Below are 23,152 nucleotides of genomic sequence, written 5' to 3' on the forward strand. Positions count from 1 at the left end.
AAACTGTTCGTGATATTTAAAAAAACAAAGTTAAGTGATAGAAATCATAGTTTAAAAATGATTAATGCAACTATATCACACTTTTGAAGGAATGTAGTAACTTTAAATAAACTAAAGTATACTGTATACTTATTGACAAAATTGTAATCAAAATTTTTGCCTGTGTTCTAGTTGCATACGTTATTGCATTTTTAAAGTTAATTTTTACAACATTTTGTTGAAAAAAATAATTTTCAAAGATTAAGCAAGTATCGAACTAAACCTGTACTACTATTTGTTTAATTGAATCACAGTTAAAATACTTGTGTCTTATAAAGCAAATTAGTTTTTTATTTAGGTTGAAATAAAAGAAGCAATAAAAAAGTTATTTGTTCAGTAAGCAAAATTTTTATATTAAGATACATTAAGGCTAGCGTTTTTTTTTTTTTTTTCGTCAATATAATAACAGATCAGTTAGTTTAGCATAAGTGTTACTTTGTATTTGAAAACTCGTTTGTTACAGATACAGGAAAGCTAACTACAATTTCAAAGTAAACACAAGAAACAAGTCGTACCCAACAAACAAGCAAGTTTTATGCTACACCTCTGAGTATTTAACTCAAAAACTAATGGTAAATTGTTTTTAATCGATTGTTTGAAAAATACTTTTTTAAATTTATAAGTGTTAGTTGTATTAGAAAAATATAAAAGATAAAATTCGTTTGTTTTTAATTACAATTCTATACACACTGATGAAAGTTGTTGAAATATATTTGTGTTGAAAAAAAAAAAGTTAGTTTTGTTATCATGTATCAGATGTATTTAAAAAGCAGATACATGTTTAAAATTATAAACTATTTGTTTATCTTAGTTGGAAATTTTCTAAACATTTTCAAGTTCAACTATGTGGTAATAAGATACTTTTAGCTAGGTCTTTTTGCTATAATTGTTAGAATTTCCTAATTCTTAATATAAACAATGCTTTGAGGAAATCTTTAAAAAAAATTCAGTTAAATGTTTATTAAGATAAACTATTACTAATTCATTTTGGTAAGCAATTATTTAAACACAGCTTGTAACAAGTTTATCAGTCTAAAACTTGGTCAGCAGCCTTTTATTAATAACAAGCTAGGTTTACTGAACAAAGATCTTTGCGGTACACGTTAAAGGAAAAAGTGATTTTGGGGCCATTGTATTTTCAAAACATTTTACTTTTAAATAGATGCTGTGCTCAAAGAAGCAACTGTTGTATGAAATAGAATTAAAACATGCAGCACAGCATACCCGCAAGTGAATAAAAAAGTGCATTTTTGTAAACTTTTAAAGTAAAACAACTAATGCTTCCCCATCATTTTTTTTGCCACAAAGCACGGTGTGAGCCGAAAACTTCAGTTTTGCAACATTTAGCCCGAGTTTGCCGACCCATGCTGCAGTAGACGCATTCTATTAACTTTTAAACAATAAACATTTGAGTAATTGTTTTGCTGTTACTAACGCCATTATGGCAACTGACAAGCTTACCCGCCAGGTGGACGACCCGCGGTCGAAGTCGATCGTGCTGAACACCATAGACGACGCGACCATGCAGACGCTGATGGAGTTCTTCTACACCAGGCAGGTGGAGATCGGCCACAACAACATCGGCAGCCTGCTCTCCGCCGCCTCCTTCCTCGACATCAAAAGTTGTTGAGTGTTTTATAATTTTGCAGGAAAGCTGTTTAAACATTTCTTTGATTGAAAAACAGAAGTTTTTAGTTAAAATAAAAATCACAGTGTTAAGTTTGAATGTTCTCTAATTGTTTTTGTAATATTTTTGAACTTTGTAGTTTTTTGTTGGTTGAAGTGGCAAAGAAATACATTATCTTGTCTTATTAAAAATTAAGATTTACCTCTTTATAATGTTTGCTGTGAATTAATAAAAAAAAATATATGTAGTTTTACACTTTGCACCAAGTTTCCTACTTCTCACGAAAAAAAACTCAAAACGAGCATCGGTAAAAGATAAGTCATAAAATGTTCTTGTTTCTTTAATTTCGTCTTTTTAGTTTCTAAATCAACATAAAATTGTATAAATGGTATTTTTTTTTTTAAAGGCCAAAAATTAATATCGGTAAGATAAGTTGCAAAGTTTTATAGAAATGTTTCTGTAGTTTAGTTCAGTAAATCAACATTGAAACACATGCAACAGAGTTGAGAAAGTTCTGTGAGCAAACACTGCATTCATAGTTATAAAAAAACATCTGATAATTCGAGACACAAGGTTTTACGTTTCTGCGCTGCAAACTTTTTCCACCAACATTAAAAACTCATGCAACAGAGTTGAGAAAGTTCTGCGAAGAGTACCTGATGAAGGTGGTGAACCGCAACAACTACATCACCGTCTACTCCATCGCCGACGAGTTCCGCCTGAAGAAGCTCATCGACAACATCTCCGCCATCTTCACGCGCAACTTCGAGTACGTCGTCAACTCCAAGAAGTTTTTTGAGCTGGAAGTGATGACGGTGCTGAAGATGCTCTCGCTCGACGACAAGCACGACGTTTGTTTTCGTTGGTATTTTTTAGCTTGAACCATTTAAGCCTTTTACGGACAGCAGCCTTTTACGAGTAAAATATCCAATTTTTATAGAAATAGTTGCTCGCCGACCACGCTGTAAAAAAGTCACTGTTTTTTTGATTTTTTTGCAGTTATCAAAACGTTTGTTTTGATTCTTTTTTAAAGTTGAAAAAGCCGGTTGCGTGACAATTCAAATTCTTTTATAAATTTTTAAGGGTCCACACTTCAAAACCCAACTTGAAATTCGAAAAAAACCTGAAAATCTTATAAGTATATAGTAAATAGAATATATTTGTACAAGATTTTTTAAATAAGCACCGAAGAGGTTTTTGACCGAAACTGAGTCTGCTTTAAGCTATGTTGAAAGAATTTATATATTCAGAATTATTATAATTTGAAATGCCAAAATTCGAATTTTCGTGCAACCGAAAAAAACTAATAGACTATTTTGGCAGCGATCTTGTTTTTGCAGATCCCCGAAAAAAGCATCTACTACGCGTTCAAGCAGTGGATGAACTACGAACCGTTCAGGAGGAGCAAGTACCAAGTCGAGTTCTTCAACATACTGGAGTTTGAGAGGTTCACTGGCGATTTCATAGAAAAGGAAAAGCAAAATAACGTCAGTTGAAATTTTAAAACCTTGCCTAGTTCTTCTTTAAGTTCAATTCATAGTTTAAAAAATGTTTACCATTTTTATACTAGCGATTAGGTAAATAATGAAACTGGTATAGGTATTAAACCATGTTTAATCAAGAGCTGAAAATAAATTTACAGCAAGTTTTGGAAAACGAGTTGAAAATTTATGAAACGCCCAAAGACAAGCAGAGAAAAACTAAAATGCTGGATGAAGGTTAGTCAGTTGTAAACTTTGTTTATTTGATTGAAAGCACGCTTTCAAACTTTAGTTATCTTAGTCACCTGTATGAAATTTGTAACAAATTAATGCATTACTAAAGCTGAGGGTTACAAAGCGTTGGTGATAATAGGAGGCACTTACACCGCGAAAGAAGTTTTCGTTCTAAGCGTTCACTCGTTCACTTTCACAAAACTGATGGTTTGTATTTGTTTGAATTCTAAAAATTAATCTTATGATGATGAATAATTTTTTGATACTAGCTGTTGTTTTGCAAACAGAACCGTTAGTGTATGTGTTAGTTTAAATATTGTAAAAGGACTAATATGTTACTTACTTTCCAGAATGTGCTCAAAATAACTTTTGACTTAAAGTAAGAAAATGCATCAACGTACACTGAATTTAATTGCAAACGATCTCATTTAAAGTATTTAAACCTTATTAAGTCGCACATTTCTTTCGCAATTTACCTAATGGATCGTTTTCAAATTCGGAAATCCAATTACTTTCCACAAAGCCTTTTTGCACGGGTGTGTTTAATTAAAGTAAGATAAAGTCGTAAAACTTTTCACTTAATTAAGACACGCATCTACTTTCAACTTATTCGCAAGTCATATTCCAAGTGTAACTTTATAATTAAAACGCCAACTTCTTTCGCAACATTTGCCATTTCAATTTCAACCATCTAATTCAATTATCCAATCAGGACCTGCCGTTCAGCCACGTGGGCGGGTGCGCAGCGGTGCGGAACAAGCAAATTTTCTGCATGGGCGGCTGGCCGCACGACAGCCAGTGTCACGTGATCGACTGGAAGGAGCGTTCCGCGACGCGATTAGCCGGAATGTCGGAGGCGAGGTTCACTGCCGCGTGCGCCACCGACGCCGGTATGATTAAAAAATTATTATTTTGATTGTTATATTTTCTAGTTGTTTTACGGTTCGACTCAAAGTGTGAATTGAAAGAAGTTTGAAGTTTGCAAACAAAAAAGGGCAGCTTGAAAAACTCGCAAGTGGTTGCGTAAAAGTAGAAAATCGTTTGAGTTGTAACCCCAATGGCCTGTCCAACGGGTTATTTTTATATATGGAGCTAAATTACTTTTTATAGAACTAAATACAAGGGTTATAAATAGTTTAATCTTATTTTATTTAAATTTATAACAGCAATGTGGAACAGCAATTTATTAAAAATTCGTACAAAATTAGTGCAAAAAAAGCTAAGAATCAACAAGAACTCAATAAAAATAAAAACATAAACAGCCAACACACAAAAATGGCCAAAAACTAAAATACAATTTAATAAAAAAGGGCGAATTTCTTACAGCATAGCTGCTGAGTTAGCAAAAAACAATTCAAGCTTTTTATAATTTATTTAAACCCTTAATAAACTTATCCCTGACTTACCTTACCAAAACATAAATGAAATAAATCAAAAAATAAAGTTTTAATGATTAAAATTCCAAATAACATGAATTTTTTTGCCGACCTATCAAAAATAATTTGCTACTTTTATACTGATGATTTGCAGATTTCTCAAGCTGCCCATTAAGATTGCGGTTTTAAATGGTCGAGTCACGCTTTGGAAAAATTCCAAAATATTTGTACCACCATTGCAAAAAAAAAAATTGAGGTCAACTTTGTTTTAAACTCAATTACAGAGCACCACATACTCGTGTTCGGGGGGTGGAACGGAGTTTCGACCGTCAAGACTGCGGAAATATTCACGTCGGAGATAAACGTGTGGGCGAACAAAAACGGCATCTTCAAGCAGACGAGGAGCGGCCACGCCATCTGCAAAATCGGCAAAGGTTTGTGTTAATGTGTTGAATAAATACAAACTAATCTCATTAGTTTTTTTTGCAGTTTTTTGTAATTAGTAAACCTTAACGAGATTGTATTCTAAAAATTTTCAATTGAGTTAATTTCAAAGAAAACCAGAAACCATTCAAACTTGACGCGTTTTTTAGTCGTGCTAGAAAATAAATGGAATTTTTTTAAGTTATTTTAGAACCGCTGGAAAGTAGAAGCTTACATTAGATACGTTTTGTTGATTTAATTATTGTATCATACTACTTATTTTTTGTTTAAATTACCAGACTAAACTTAGGTGGTCGTAGTAGTACTTTAAAATTTAGTTATGGTAAATACTTGTTTTATGGTTATAATTTTAAAAAGAAAGAAGTGTTCTAAACTAATTTTTATAAATTAGTTTAGTTATAGGATTTATAAAGGAGTTAAAAGGTTGAACTTTCAGGAGTGAAATCTGAACTGTTTTGTTTCGGGGGGAAAAACAACGAAAACAAGGTTCTCGGCTCGCTGGAAATTCACGAGCTTGGAAGGGGAAGCACCTTCTACGGGGAGCCGATGAAAGAGCGGCGGTACGGTTTGGTGGGCGTTGCCATTGGCAACCACATATACGCCGTCGGTAAGCAGTTTGTTTGCAGGAGTGTTTGTAAGCTGGTATTGAATACAAGCCTTCATACACTTTTGATAGAAAAATATTTTTGTAGTTTGGAATATGTAACATGACGTTTAACATTTAAAATATATTTATCAAGGTGGATTCAACGGTACCAAGGCGTTGAGTTCGGTGGAGAGGTACGATATCAGTACGGGAAAGTGGAGCTATGTGCGGCCCATGACTTTTGAAAGGTTTGGCAACATTGTTGAATATTAGTTGTTTTTTTTTGTGGGTTTGATCACTTGATTAAACATTACTTGGCCTTTTTAAAGTTTTTGGTTTTGTTTGGTTTATAACGCTTATATATTACATGCATACCATTCAGTCTAGTGATATTAAAAAAAAAAGAATACTTATGTTAAATACTAATCTAAGAGCTTAAACTAAAGTTTTGAAATAAATTTTTCAAGTATAGCTTTTATTTGAGGCGCTGAAAGGGAAATTGTATTTAGCTGTTTTTTTTCTGTTTTTTATTGTTGTTTATTAATTAAAGTATAAGAAATTACTGTTAGTATTTCATTATATTATGACGTAACATTCATAGTTAACAAACAGATTTCACCACACAGGAGACGTCATCAATGGAAGTTTGTACATAGTCGGAGGGTTTGTTGTTTATTTAAAGTATTAATAACAAGAATAAATAGTAAAAAACTGTTGCCGAGAACTTTAAAAAAGTATGATAAACATTAAAGCGTACTAATTTTTTTATATATACGGAATAAAGTTTTAACGCAAAAACATCTGTGGTAATATATACATGTGTATGTATTTTTAACAAGCACTAATGTTCAGTTTAACTTCATATTTTTTTTTTGCTCTGAAGCTGCGGCACTGAGGTATATTGTTTATTTAAAGTTCATAACGAGAATAAATAGCAAAAAACTGTTGCCGAGTACTTTAAAAAAAGTATGATAAACATTAAAGCGTACTAATTTATATATATACATGTATTTTCAACAATCACTAATGTTCAACTTAACTTCGTAATCATTATCGTTTAAATCACAACCTTATTATATATATATATATACACATATATATATAATCTAACAATCACTAATGTTCAACGTCATAATCGTTGAAGGTGCGGCACCGAGGACAGCCCGGTCACGGTGGAAGTGTACCGGCCGGAAGTGAACAGCTGGAACGTGGTGATGAGGCTGCCCCAGCTCCTCTACCATCACTCGCTAGTCGTGTGGAACATCGACAAGAAGGAGGAGGTTTGTTTGTTGATTATTTTTATTAATTTTTGTTTGTTGATTTTTTTTTTTTTGTTTGTTTGTTGTTTTTTTTTTTTTTTTGTTTGTTTGTTGATTTTTTTTTTTTGTTTGTTGATTATTTTTATTTTTTGTTTGTTTGTTGATTATTTTTTTTTGTTTGTTTGTTGATTATTTTTTTTTGTTTGTTTGTTGATTATTTTTTATTTTTGTTTGTTTGTTGATTATTTTTTATTTTTGTTTGTTTGTTGATTATTTTTATTTTTTGTTTGTTTGTTGATTATTTTTATTTTTTTTTTGTTTGTTTGATGATTCATATGTTTCTACAGTTTGTTTTGCGTTTTTTAATTGATAAGTATGATGGTATTTTTGTTGATAATTACGTTTAATTCATTGTAAAGTTTTGAGATTTTGCGTGAATTTCACGTTGACATGAGTGTGTAGTTTATCATATGGTTGATTTTTTTAATGTTCATTTTGTAGTTTTTATTTAGTTTTTAAGATGTGTATTTATTTTATTTTGAAATTATTTTTCAGGATGAAATAGCCAACATAAACTTGTTCTGAAATCAATTGATCACCATCGTTTTATGTATATTTTATAATTTATCAATCTTTTTTATTGCTGATAAAATTTATTTTTTTATTGATTATATTGAAATGCAATCATATCACTTTATATCAAAACTTTTTATCTTCTTTTCCATCACTATCGAATTTTTCTTAATTTTTTTAAACTCAAATAACAAAATGCATATGTAAAGCTTTATGCGTTTTGAAAAAATACTAATAAAAAAAAATGTTAAAAATAAGTATAAACCTGAAAAACCTGGAACTTGAGGAATTTTGAAAAAAACCTGGAATTTTGAACAAAAACCAGGAAAAGCCTGGAATTTTAAACAATTATTACAAGTAGTAAACTTTCGATCACCATCAATTTTTTTTATTTAAACATATTTAAAGAAGCTTTAAAATGTCTTTTGAATGTCGTTAAACAATTTAACCCAGTTTTTTACCTTAAACTTAATTTAAGACTAGAAATAGACCCTGATAGATTTGTTAATAAAAAATTTTAGATGTGGATTTAAAATTGATTTATTTTCGTTAATAAAGCTTTAATATTTTAAATTATTATCGAAATAAACAATTATATCACACTTAAAAATATACATACAAAATTTTATACTCTAAAAACTTGACTTTTTTTTAAATAAATACAAAGCGCAAAAAACTTAAATGAAGTTTATTTGTATTAAACTATTTAAAAAAATCATAATAATACTTAGCAAAAAATAAAAAAATGTAAAACTGGTAGCTAGAAGTAACTCGAATTTAAATATAAATCTTTTAAAGTAGTGCAAGTAAATTTCTTTTAAAATAAAGTTTTTACTTAGACTATAAAATATTAAAAAACTAGTCTAAAATAATACCCATATCTAAAAAATTTTAAATAAAGATCTAAAGTTATTAAAATTATTCTATACATAGATCTTCCTTGGTTAAAAATATGAGAAATTAATTGCGTAAGAAGGTAAACACATAAATCGTTATAATTGCGTAACAATTTTATTTTAATTACTTTGAAACTTGTAATTACAAAATACAGTTAGTTGGATACTTTAATTTTTTCTAAATATATAAAGTCGTTTATAATGTTAAAATATTCTATTTATGTAGAGCAGGGGTCAGCAAACTGCGGCCCGCAAAGGGTAAATCTACGGCCCGCGAGCACGTTACTTTTTTGAACGGAATGCGGCCCGCGAAAGAAATTTTTGCGGCCCGCCAGCATGTAAATGTGGTCCGCTGAGCAAAAATATATTTTAAGTTAAATTTGTTTGATTAATTTATTTTTAAGTCCATGTATAACATTTTAAAAGGATCACAAGACCTTACTGATTTAGCTTAGAAATGCGAAAAAGACAGGTTAGCATTCCACCAGGTTTTTTTTTTTCTCAATCTCATAATTACAGTAGACTACCGCTTAAGTACGCAAATTGAACCCGACCAAAAAGTGCGTACTTAGCACGGGTAGTGCGTACTTTTTGACGACATAGTATTATATGAAATTTAGTTGTTTGTTTTCTTTCTTACAACTAGCCACCAAACATTTAAGCCAAATAAACAAGTCTTTTTATTTTAAATAAGATTTAATAATCCTAGCAAATGTAAAATTCTAACCATTAACAAAAAAAAAATCTTCTCCAACTGACCTCTTAATCAATAACATCAAGTTACCAGAAATTAAAGTTTTTAAAGATTTGGGAATTTATATTTCCAAAGATTTAAAATGGAATGAACATATCAACTATTTATATAAGATTGCAAAAACTAAATGCTATCAAATAATAAAAAGTTTTAAAACTAATTCTGCTTCAATTCTGACAAAACTATTTAAAACATACGTTCGCCCTAAACTTGAGTTTAGTACCCAAATTTGGTCACCCCATTTAAAAAAGGATATTAACAAAATTGAATCTGTGCAAAGGAGTTTTACCCGTCATATTTGTAGTCGTTGCAACATATCTTACACATCATATAATGATAGAATGATTAAATTTGGTTTGAAATCACTGGAATATAGAAGATGGGAATTTGATATATTAACTCCTTACAAAATTATTAATGGCAAATATAAAAGTTTTTTAACCAGTTTTTTAATTTTTCTCAAAATAAATATCAACTAAGAGGAAATAATTTGAAAATAAAATGTAAACATGATTTTCAAAACAGTCAGTGGCAAGGCGCATTTTTTCACAGAGCAAAAGCTATGTGGAACAGACTACCTCAGGATATAGTATCTTGTGAGAGGGTAGAACAATTTCGTTTAAAGCTAAAAAGATTTGATTTAAATACAATAAATACCAGTAAAATTCACTAATTTTCCACTATAAACAAAAGAAAAATATTCGTTTCCCTACGCCTCCCCCCTACAAACTAACAGTTTACTTATTTATTTTGTAATTATGAATGTTGTTTTATAAGCGATGATTTTAGACAAACTTCTTTATTGTGTGTACTAAGTAATATATAAGTTTAAATTTTTTGAATTGAATTTTTAATTTAGTTCATTTGTATATCATATTGTGTTTAACTTTTTTTTTCATTTAAATTGTGTTTATATATATGTATATAATTTATCTTAAAGTTTTAAATATAAGTTTATTTTCTTTTTCTCTTTTTGTGTGTCCTGTTTAAGTGGCTCAGGTTTTGATGCCTGAGTCCAACATTGCACAATAAACAATATAATAATAATAATAATACACAATTCTAATCTGCAAAGTTTTTTAATTGATTTTAAAATGAGTTTTTTTTATAAAAAGTTTCTACATAATTCATACATAAGTTTAATATAGAAAGTCAATGTCAGTCAATGATATAAACAAAAAAAAAAGCCATATTTTGTTTTGTTAGAGGGAGAGTACCAAACTACATTTTGTTTACCAAACATTTTGAAAACATCAATGTGTGGACACTTAAATTAAATTATGACTTAACTATGTTGTATTTGTAGGTTTTTTTAACTTTGTCAACTAGATTTATTTATTTTATAGCATTACAGCTCAAATATCATTATTCTTTTCACTTTTCTGCAACCACTACATAAGTATTTAGTTTATTAACATTTAATAACAGGACTGTCACAATCTCAGGTCACTTATTAAGGTTATTTGTTTATTTGAATTTGATATTAATATATAAAAAATGTATGAAAAATGTCTAAAAAATTTAGAATTTTTTTTGTCTTTCTGGATAAGTGCGTACTTAAGGTGGGGTGCGTACCATAAAAAGTGCGTACTTAAGCGGTAGTCTACTGTACTTCCTTTTTACAACAGCAAAATATTTTCTGTAAAAAGTGCTTTAAATTAGTAAGATAGTTATACGATACCTATTTTGTAAATAAACTAAATGTAAATGTTTTCCGTTTTGTACAAAAGTAATTAACTAAAATGTCATTTCTTTACAGTTTAGTTTTTTTTATACGTTTTTTATACCTTAGTTTCTATTACAGATGTTTTATTACTAAATGTTGTATTTTAGTGTGCACAAAAACATTTAAAATAACATAATAATAAAAAATAAGGTCAATTTTATTTCGGTTTTCACACGTTTAATTTTTTAAAAGTTTTCTTTGCATTTTAAATTAATTCCTATGCACACCAATAAACAACATAGCTTATATTTTAAACCACTTTTTATTTAAAACTTAAAGAGATAAATTTTAGTTTATGCACAATTTTCTAACATTATTGTTTCTACATGTAATATCTAAGTGTGCACTTACACATTGAAAACAATATATATGACATAAATCAAAAAGGTTTTTGTTAGGTATACTTTTTGATTTTTAAACAATGTTTTTTGCAAAATAAGTTAGTTTTTATGCATTGCATACTAATATAAACAGTTGCTTTTTTTTTGAAACTACCTATTTAATTCAAACTAGATTGAGAAATAGTAATGTATTAAATTTAAACATTTTTAATCAAAATAGTTCAAATTCGATCAAATAAACAAATAAAAATTTCCACACACTGCAATAGACTATGACTATTATAAATCAGACTATGACTGTTTGAATACTTCAAAGCTCAGTCCAATTTAGTCATTGTTCAGTTTTTGGCTTGAATTGCTTTATTTATGCTAAAATATCAGGTTAGTTTTAATCACTCGGACTGACTTTTTTGCTTTAAAGAGTGGTAAATTAAGCTTATAATGTATGTTTTGTTCAATGCATAGCGTTTGTTTGAATTAAAATATATTTTAAATTTCAATTCTTGCAGCTGATATAATTTGAACTATTATTTATATTAATTGTATACATATAACTGTGAACAACTAGTGTTGCCAAAAAATCCTTAAAAAGCTTGAAATCTAACAATTTAAACTTAAAAATCTGAAAAAGCCTTAAATTTGAGAATTATCGAAAAACCTGGAATTTTAAACAATTTTTACATGTAAAGTAATGAAATTTCGATTTGACACAAAAAATCTACCATATAATTATTTTTTATTAGAATATAATTAAAGCAGCTTAACAGTATATTTTAAAATTTTTTATGTTATTTAAGACAGTTTTTTTTACCTTTAATTTAGTTTTATACTAAAAATAGAAGCAAAAAGTTGTACTTTTAAAAACTTTATATTGGTGCACTGCACCTTTGCCTTTAAATGGTTTTACCTATTGTTGTGCTTTGTTTTGGAACTAAACATAGAAACCTTCTACAATGTTAAAATTAGTAAAACCACCTATAATAAAAATTTAAAAATGAGCAATATCTGTTGTATCAGTTCACGCATCTTAACAGATTAATTTAAGTCCTAATTTGGTTTATGCGGCTTTATAATCTTCAAAAAATTTCCTACACACGACTTATTGTTGATATTGAAGAAATAAACAAAAATGTTTTACTAACCCCAACACAAACTATTTAAATGAGATTTCAACTCTAAACGCTATCTTTTTTTAGTAATTACTTTTGCTACTTTTTAATTTGCCTTAACAGTTTTTCTGATCAGTCTGTAGTTACTGAAAATAATCATGTGCATTGTTGAAACTGACTTAGCGGTTTTTTTTTTGTTCTCGCAATAACTCCAAACTAACGTAGTAGAGTTTTTATAGCTCGTCTTATAATTCACATTTGCTCTTTTTAAATGCAATATAAAATTGCTGTAATGCACAACAAAAAATAAGTTTTTTTAATTCGTTAATAGCTTAATAAATTTTTATACATGTGTTAAAAATGTTTAAAAAATTTATTGTCTATTCAAGCTGAATTACAATGATTTTTTAGTTATATAATTAATTCACTATTAATAAACTTCAAAATTTCTTTATTTTGTGAATTTTATTTTAAACAGGGTTGCCGAACAAACAGGCTAGTTAAAAAAAAAATTTAAGCTTAAACTAATTAAAGCAGTTTAAGAAACTTTTACTTCAAATTCTTTGAATAATTCCTCGAATTCTCAGATTAGTTTTTATGACTGTAGTGTAGTTTACTAACTGTAATTTTTTTGTCTATTTACATATTGTGCTTTTTTATAATAATTTCATTTTAGTTATGTATTTAAGCTTGATTAACAAAATTTTTTAGCTATTTTAACTTTTAATAAACTTTTAATATAATTCAGAAATTTTGTTTTTGAAGTGGCAACCGTGTAAAAGACTAGTTAAAAACTAATAAAGTATTTTATTGAAGTATTCGATCATTAATTATGTTAAAAATTTCATTTAGCTTATCAACATATAAATAGGTATTAATTTTATTTAATTAACTAATTTTTCAAAAGAGTGCAAACTATTAGGACGCAAAAACAATTTTCAAAAGTTAACATTTTTTTAAATATGAAAAGGTGGTTCATAATATAAAAAATGTATAAATGTGACCCATAAATTATTTTTCAAGCTCGGTTTTATAGAGAGTTAGGTTGTAAGTAAAATAATAAAAATTATTTATTAAGTTTAACTCATTAAGTGTTTAAGAAAGTACCTATTCTATTAAGACTTAAGTGTATTTAACAATGTAAATTCTATTCCAATAGATATTTATATATTAAATAGGCATTCTTTTGGTAGCTCAAAGTCATTTAAAGTAATAAAGTGAATAAAAGTAAAACTATCTCTGGTGTGACTAAAACTGAAACTAATAGATTATTCAAATATCACTGAACATAAAACTGTGACCCACGAAGATTTTGAAAACTTGAAATTTGGCCCGCGAGCTCCAACTGCCTGCCGACCCCTGATGTAGAGTTTTAGGAAGTGAGCAGCATTTTGTTGAGGTTTATGGTTAATCTAAGTAACACTTATGTATAAAAACAAATTTTAAATTACATTATATTTAAATAAATGTAAAAAAGTTAATCTATGGGTTTTAAATATGTTATAGGTTGTATAGTGCTATAATTTTGAATTATATTTTAAATTTGCAGGCTAAAAAAATAATTTAAAATCCTGGACAAGACGTTATAAGGTATCCGCGATGTGCGACTCGATTACCGAATGGCTTTTTCGTGCACCAAATACGTTGAGCGATTTTGGTTTTGTCGTTCAATAAACAATATTGGTATGTATATAGAAATAATTCGCTTTGTATTTTTACAGTTTCCCTATTTTTACTAAAACCTTTACTCTTATAACTTTTAAAGCATTAACAACTCTTAACTCGAATTGATTGATGATTTAGAAAGCGTTTGTTATTCAAGCAATAACGTATTATTAGCATAATTAAAACAACTTAATATTAAAATTTTTGTATTCGTGGTCATAGTTTTATGCACTTATGTAAAAAATAATTACTAGTTTTGATATTTAAATAAAGTACAGCCAGATAAATATTTATTCCAACTAATTCTTCGATAAAGTTTTCTTTAACAATTATACTATAAATAACTTTTCTTAGAGTTTTTTTATTTAAATTAAATGTTATAGACCTTTACGCTAAAATATTGTTGCCATCGTTAATCATTTTTGTAACGATGTTTCCAAAACCTGTTATTCTATGTTGAATATTTCAACTGTAACATTTACATAGTTTAAGTATAAAAATATTTTCCAAAAAGTTATTTTGAGAACTGTCAAAATTTATTTATTATTAAAGTTCATAAAAAGTTTTAGTTTAACTAAATGTATATTTAAACTACATACACAAACTTTAAATTTGAGTTCTTAAAAATTTCATTTTTTCAAATACAATAAATTTTACGTTTACTTAAAATATAAATCAAATGAAAATTATTTTAGAAGTTGTGCTGATATACAAAGAAACAAATAAATGCTGTGCGTTTTATAACGAATATTTAACAAACTTTAGGCTCATATATATTAGGCAATACTACAAAACGGATAACAATTTAAAATCTACAAAAGAATATTATGATTAAATTTAAAGCTGAAGAAATGAAACATCTAACAACTACGGTGGAATCACTAGCTTTATGCAATATCTATACTAGTGAATAAAATGTACTGAATAAGATAATTGTTGTTTGTCAACAAATTTGTGGTCAAACTTTTATCATAATTTTTAAAAACAAAATAAAACTTAAAGGTTTAAAAACTTAACTTATTAAAAAAATTTAAAAGAATATCAAATTGCTAAATAGTTAACTTCAAATAGCTATTTGAAAAACCTAAAATATATAGTGAGTTAAACAAGTAGCTAAAAGTATTTGATTTAAAAAGTAATTTTTTCAAGCTGTGCAATTAAAACTTGTAAAACGTTTTAAGCAATTTAAAACATAGAAGTATTTTTTAGTGTAATATAATTCCCACATCTGAAAAAGAAGTTTAAAGCTTTTGTCAACAATATTAAACTTTCTAGCATAAAAATAAGCTGTAAAAGAATATCAAATTGCAGTAATTATACTTTAAAACTGTTTAAATGTTATGGAAAAATTCGAGTTAAAATTCTTGTTCATCCAAGCGTTTAAGAGAAAGTTCGCAAGGTCAAATGTAATACTAATGCAAGATAAGAAGAAAATAAAAAGCAGATAAGAAATTCCTCATGTAACACTGAATAAAGTTAAGAACATTGCTATATAAACTAGCCGCCGAGAGTGGTGGGGGCAATCTAGCCACAGCCTGCTGCAGTAAACATGTCATTCGAGTATAGACATTTATATTGTTTAATTGTTTTGTGTAAAGTTTTTATTTAATAATGTTTTATTTCTCATAAATAATTTTATAATTTTAGTTTCAACCAGTTAGTTCTCATTTTTATTCAAACATTCTCAAAGTATACTTACTGTTAGATTAATTCTTGTGTAAAAGTTTTCACTACATTTAATTTATTTTATTAATTTGATGTTCTTTATATATTTTTGTTAGTGTTTACAATTGTTTTTAAATACAATATGTTCATTCATGTCATGCGTAGTTTTATATAGAGTAGCCCTATTTGATATTTGATATCAACATTATTAATAAGTTTAGTTATGGTTTATAGTGGGGTTGTACACTACATTAGAACCCTACAAGGCATTTGTGTAAAGATTAATAAGATTATACAAATGTTGAGAAACCATTAAAGTTGATAAAATTATTAATCACATAGAGCTCTTTTGCTGAAAAACTTGAAAATATAAAAGATAAACAGTGCTAAGGTTTATTTATACTTTTCATGTGCTCCTAAAACATATAACATCTGTACTTTTTTACCATGATAAAATTAAAAGTGCTTTAAATAATAAATAAAATATTTTCAGTTAACTCAAAAGGTATTCTTAAGCAACATTCTGAAGGAAGTTATTTTTTTTAAGTAGATTTTTTTTCATACTAAGTTTTCATTAAGCAAAATCACAGAAGCGGCTGCGATAAGTTTAAAGGCAAAAAATATTATTTATTTACTTTAATTTTTTGTTTATATAATTATATGTTTTTAAACCAAGACCTTCTGATTTTTTGAGTGCACGACAATTTAAACTCCGACAAAGCAAAATTTAAAAGCTCTAAGTTACTGTTCGTTTTTTTGTTGATAAATACTTTTTCAATATGTTTCGTATCCATGTTCTTGTTGATAGACTTACATTGACATACTTTTTTAATTTTGAACACAGATTTTTAAGTATGGCCAAAAAAAAGTTTTAAAACTTACTAAATTATGGATATTTTTATAGTTAGTACAAATTTTAAATTTTTATAAAACAAAAATAAAACACTTTACTATCATATTCTTTTTTATTAGACTTACATGAAAACTTTAACTATTTTTCAAACTTAGTTTATTTTCATAGATATGGCCGCTAAAAAGATTGTATAAGAACCTGAACTGCCCTAATTCAAATAGTCATTTAACGTGAATTTTGGCTGGTTAGCAACAATTTTCAAAGTTTGGAAAAAATCCTCAGGAATTCACTAACCTAAATAAAATTTTATAATTTATCAAACTAACTCGCAAGTTGGTTTAAAATTCATAACATTAATAACCACAATTTCAGTTTAGTACTTTTAAGTATCATAATTACTGTTCAAGCAATAATACTTGAAATTATTGTGCTTACACGTAAGTATTTTATACATATTTTTTACAAACATTTAAAATAGAAGTAAAACACGATACCAATACTAAAAAAAACATAAGAATATAGCGTCTCATCAGCTAGGCTTTACTAAATAGGATAATAAAGATATCTTACGACAATGTTAGAGCGAAATAAAATAATAAGCTTTAGTAACCGATGTTGTAAACTATTATTATTATTTTTAACATAGGAGTATAAACAAGGGGTCAGCAAAATATGGCCCGGGAGACACATGTGACCCATGAAGGGTAAAATTACGGCCCGCGAGTATGTTTTTATTTTAAATGGGATGCAGCCCAAAAAAGTATAACCTACTGTCCGCGAACATACAAAATTAGCCTATGAAAGGAATTGTTGAAGTTTTCACGCATTTTTCATGTATTCTGTTCTGAGGTTTGATGAGCAAAAAATAAGTTTTTAGTAAAATTTACTGAAAATTTGAAACATACGATAGATATTTTGGATGGGTAAAAACTTAATACTTTTATTTTGAAGTTTGGCCCGCGACCATCAAATGCCTGCCTACTCTTGGATAAGTTTCGGAACCGGTAGATAACTAAATATTCAATAACATTTTTAATCAACTGGAGAAAGCTGATGAAATACTCATTGAAGTTGTTTTTTTCCTTTCAAATGACTAAAACTTTCAATCTTTTATTGAGTTAAATATTATTTTATAAGATTTCTGAGAATTGTTTGAGATACAAACTATTAGTATTGAATTTAACGAGTATGAACCTAAATACATACTTTTAAAGTTGTTTACCTGTAACTAAAATATATCTAAAAGTTGTTGTTATTAAAAATAGGAAAATATAAGCCTATTTGTCGTATGGAACGAATTTAAGCAAAAAAGTTCAAAGACAGTAAGTTAAAATTGTTTTGTTACCTTAAAATTTAAATCCATTAAGGTGAAAGAAACTGACTTTATTAACAAACTAAAAACTAAGAGAGCAGTAATTTAAGTTTTATTTAAATTCAAATCAACTATTAAGTATCATAACAAGACTAACTTATTTGTTTATGTTTAAGATACCAATATTAAAGGACCAAAATTATACTTCGTTTACTAATAGCGACAAAGACAAAAAAGCTTACACATTTTTATAACAGTAATACTATCAATAAACCAATTGTTATAGTACGTTTTTTGTTTAATTCACGATAAACAGTAAAAAGAATAAATTTAAAAAGTAACAGGACTTATAAAAGTTTAAATATTAAAATACTTATACAACTAGAAATAGCCACTTACACAAATTACTATTACATTTTAAAGTGTGTATAGCGTTACGTATCATAAGAAATTATAAAAGATTTGAAACAAACCACTTATAAAGAAGTGAAGTATATATATCTATCTACTAATTTGATTGTATATATATATATATATATAGATAAATACATTTTATTATTTATTTGATTATATAAAAAAATGTTTACACAACCGTTTCGTATATGAGATATATTACCTCATATACTCATCAGTAAAGCTAAAGTTTATTAAGTAAACAGGACACAAATTATAGCTTTGATAGCTGTATATAATTAATGAAAAATTTTGAGTCTAAGTTGTTGTTTATCCAAGCATTTAAGAAAAAGCTCGCAAGGTCACGTATTGTACTGATGCAAATTTGTATTTGCATACTACAGCCATATTATAGCTAATCAGTTGGAGCTGGAATTCATTTCTATTCCAGCTTGCTGCTGCTAACATGTAGAAATTTGTATTATTTGTTTTATATTGTAAAGCTCCTTTTTAAACGATGCTATTTCTTATAAGCAGTTTTTATTTAAAATTGAAGTAGTCAAAAATAATATTATTTATACATTACTTAATGTACATTACTGTTAGAATAATTTCTTGTGTAAAAGTTTTGACCACAATTAAAGTATTTTCTAAAGTATGATGTTCTTTATATACTTATCAGTATTTGTATCTGTTTTTCAATACAATACGTTCATTCACTGTCATGCCTAGTTTATATAGAGTAGCCCTAAGTATTGTTTAGTATCAGTATTAATAAGGTTAAAATATTATTTTTTATTATACTTAATAGTGTAGAATGTAAGTAAACCATAATTCTACAACGTTTTAGCTTTATATTGTTTCGATTTAGTATTGATTTTTAGATATAAGACTTATAGTTCTACTATTTAAAGTCATGATAAACTTAAGTCGTTTTATTTTGTAAAAGCTAAAACAAAACTGATAATTTTAAGTCATTATTTAATTTTTTTTTTGTCATAGCATGATAAGTACAAATTTTTTTAAAGAGACGACATAAATAAATTGGGTTGAACCGAAAATTTTAGAACACACAGATGACAAAAAAATCAAAACAGTAAATCATCAGAACTTATTTCTCAATAAATATATTGAATGAGAAGTATTAAAAAATCTAAATTGATAAACATGGAAAACTATTTTATTCAAAAAAAAGTAATTAATTTTACTTATATAAAACATTTTTTTGTTAATTGTACGTATGGTTACTATGTAACTTTGTAACCATTTTCACTAATTTAAGTTGGGAAATTTTAAATACCCAAAGCTTTTTTTAATACTTATATAAATTTATGCATTATTTTTCAGAAACTAACTTTAACTATAATTCATTATAAAATTACAACATACTTGCCACAGGTTTTTTAATAAAACTAAAAGTTTATGAAAACTTCTATACTCTGTAGTTAAATATACTGTTATAATAATTGAAAAAACAAATGGTATATTCAAATGAAGTACAATTTTAATGTTAATGTCAACGTGTTAAAAAATATTCTTTTTACTTTTTAATTTACTTCTTTTGAATAAATTATTCCTTTTTTAAGTTTTGTAAAATATATTTAACAATTTAATATACAAGTATTCATAAACTATTAGTTTTTTAACATACCATTTAACAAAGTGTAAAACTTAATGCTAAATATGTTAGTTAGGGGCTAAGTTTTTAATGTTTTTAGGTACTGCCTATCATATCTAGAAACTTATAGTTGTCTTAATTTAAAATTAAGCTACTGTTACTGTAAATTCTTTTAAAGTCATTAGTTTTACTTTTAACTACTTATATAATAAGACGAATTTGTTTATAAAGCTTTTTAGAACAATTTCGAGGCAGAATATGATAAAAAAATTCAAATGACAACTAATTACTTAAAATCTAAAAGTATAACGATAAACAAACTTTACAAATTACGACTGAAAGTCGACTTTTTAAAATTCTTATGTTTGGAGCAACATTTTTTTTTTGAAAAAAATAAAGATTTTTTATTTCTAGAAAAGTTTTTAGTTGTTTAAAAAGTGTTTTAAACGGTTAATAATTTTATTCATCATTTAAATCAGTAAAGTGTGAGAAAAGCAGGAACTTCTTGAACTTCGCTAATCAGTGACGTGTTCCACATTTTAATGACGTCATCAACTTCAGCCCCGGATTCAATCAGGCGTAACCGATACTCCACGTGTTTCACAAATTTACTGTACAAGGCGGCACCTATAATTAAAAGTTTTGAACAACTTCAAACAATTACATGAAACAACAAAGACATTACTTATATACCGTGGTCACCATGATTTAATATTTTTGTATGTACAAACTATTGATAACGGGTACTTTTTGGCTCTTGTATTGTGTCAATTATTGCAGCTGTGGCAGCGAGTGTTAAAAACTACAAAGTTATTTCAAATATACCAGCTATTTTTATCAGTTTTTAAATAACTGGCGAACATTTTATAACTACAATTCTTAATGGCAGTCATTAACGACTGCTGTTTTAAACTGGCACAAAAACTTACTTTTTTTCGCCTTTCCCGCTTTTTCGCCCCAGCCAAGCTTCAACTGTATGGCCAAAACGGCACTCGTGACCACTGGCAGTACAGTTGTTATGGCTCTTTTGGTCACTGTTGAAATAAGGGCATCATCAACTTGGACAACGGCCACCTTATTGTAAGTTTTATTGTTATTATTTTGATATTGGTGGGTTATAAAAAGTCTTTTTGTTTTTTTTTAACGATTTTTCTTCTAATTTCAAGAAGTATAACAGTCTACCTGAATACAATAGAATTTGAATAACGTGGTTGTTTCACATAGGAACTGTCTGTTTAAAATGTTTTTTTTTCTAATATTTGTTAAAAAATACTAAACGAACTTAGTAATACAACTTGTTTTTACTTTTACAACCTTTTGAGATCGATTTATTATAATAATAAAGAAAACTTGTTTAAATTAGTTTATACAGAAAACCATTATTTTTTAAGTAATCGTTTATGAAACTGAACACGTCTTTCTTTCAAAACAATAATTAGAAATTAAATAAAAACAAGATTACTTGAGCAATTTGTATTGACACCACGAGAATGGTAACCGCTAAGTTAAAAGCCTTCAATCTTTTTGTTATGCTTTTCCATCTGTTCAACTGGTTTTTGTATGTTTCTTTCATATAGTTAAGAAGCTTCAGTTGGTCAACTTTACTTGCATCTTTTATCTGTACCGATTTTTTTATAACTGTTACTAAAAAAGACAAAAAAAAACATAAGTCCCAAAAAATTAATGAATTATGAACTTAGTTAATGATTTTCTAAGCTTTGTCTCTATATTGTTTTATTTGACACAATCTACAGATTTTTTAAGTATTGTTTGTTTTGAAGGCAATACTGAACAAGGCAAAACTGTATATTTACGAATTAAATTTAACTATCTTGATACAGAAAATTTTAGAAAACGTATAATTATAGTAAAACTTATTAAGTTTAATAATTAGTCAAAATTTAAAAATTCAAATTTTAAAAAGAGAGTTTTAATTTTTTTTTTCTTAACTTTCTTGTTTAAACTTAACTAACTTTCATTTCTCGATTTAGAAATGGAGCTTGTTTCTTTTTTGCTTTATCTTCATTTTTACTTTTTTCATTCTCAAAAGATTTATTTTGTTTACCTTTTATGTAAGATGTTCAAAGTAAGTTTTCTTATTTTAAGAATAGTTTTTTTTTTTCTATGCATAAATGTTTTATCTTTGCCTTATTTAATTTGTTCATAATTTAAAACAGCATAATAAATTATAAGTATAGTTCGACAATAAAAATTTATAATCGATTATTTATAATTTTTAAAACATTTTTAATTTTTTTATTTTCTTAGTTGTTTGTTGAACATGTTTTAAAATGTGCGAACTATATAGTTTGAAAAATATATAATTGATAGACTAAAACAAAAACTGAATTTAATTTAAAAAATTTACTCATTATCTTTTCTAAAAACCTGTAAAAAATATTATTTATATAATTCAGTTTTATTAAATTTTTAAAATAAGCTAAAGTGCTTAAAAACTTTAAAAATAGCAACTGAATAAAAAGATAAACATATCCCAGTATAGAATTTTAACTCATGAAAAATATTTTAAACTGAACAAGTTTTGTAAAATTTATAAACACCATCATTCAAACAAATATTAAAATACACAAATCAAACCTTTAGAATCATTTTGACTTGTTTCTTCTTTGTTAGACGTCATTTGTTATTTTCAAAAATATTTCTCTTTAAAGTATATTTATTGTAAAACATAAAAAGAAGCATTTTAATTGTAGTTGATAATCCATGCAACGATAATATTTATTTAAAAATGTACTTGGTTTTATAAAAAAAATACAGACAGAAAAAAACATAAAAAAAATTAAGTTTATTTAAAATGTAACAAACTTAGTTCAATTTCAACAAAGTTTTGTTTTTATAATGATGAAATTTAATGATTTTTTTAAATTTTAAAACAATAATCAAAGACAAGTATACGCAGTACTAAATACCAAAGTCATTTTATTGTTAAAAATAAATTATTTTTAAAGCAATAGAAGTGTAAAAAGTTTTGGTCATTAAAACTTACAAACTAACACAAATTTTCTAAATATTCAAAAGTTACAACTGGTTTCATAAAGTTTGCATCAAAAAGTTGTTTGTTAGTCTAAATATTAACAATAAACACACAAATAAACATATATTTACTTACAAAATTTGAAAATTTAAAATGGAATAATATAATTTGCATTATTAATTAACGTTTGCATGAATACTAACTTA

At 26.9% G+C, this 23,152-nt stretch overlaps 2 protein-coding genes across 2 annotated transcripts; one reads left to right on the top strand and one right to left on the bottom strand.

Annotated features, from left to right (window-relative positions):
* The first annotated feature begins 1,480 nt into the window (after nucleotides 1–1,480).
* On the top strand, nucleotides 1,481–7,631 carry LOC145841296 (kelch-like protein 28). The gene is made up of 12 exons (XM_082948658.1): nucleotides 1,481–1,661; nucleotides 2,297–2,517; nucleotides 3,007–3,153; nucleotides 3,309–3,384; nucleotides 3,491–3,588; nucleotides 4,094–4,271; nucleotides 5,042–5,191; nucleotides 5,638–5,808; nucleotides 5,942–6,035; nucleotides 6,400–6,450; nucleotides 6,932–7,067; nucleotides 7,602–7,631. Exons 1-12 carry the CDS (start codon nucleotides 1,481–1,483, stop codon nucleotides 7,629–7,631), a joined length of 1,533 nt encoding a protein of 510 aa, XP_082804784.1.
* A 12,795-nt stretch (nucleotides 7,632–20,426) lies between these two features.
* Nucleotides 20,427–22,592, bottom strand: LOC145841297 (uncharacterized). Its single transcript, XM_082948660.1, has 5 exons — nucleotides 22,550–22,592; nucleotides 21,925–22,016; nucleotides 21,414–21,569; nucleotides 20,881–21,025; nucleotides 20,427–20,578 (listed from the first exon to the last, which is right to left on the bottom strand). Exons 1-5 carry the CDS (start codon nucleotides 22,590–22,592, stop codon nucleotides 20,427–20,429), a joined length of 588 nt encoding a protein of 195 aa, XP_082804786.1.
* Nucleotides 22,593–23,152: the final 560 nt, after the last annotated feature.

This window comes from Thalia democratica, chromosome 7, assembly GCF_965202585.1.
Source record: "Thalia democratica chromosome 7, ktThaDemo2.hap1.1, whole genome shotgun sequence".
Taxonomy (NCBI): Eukaryota; Metazoa; Chordata; class Thaliacea; order Salpida; family Salpidae; genus Thalia; species Thalia democratica.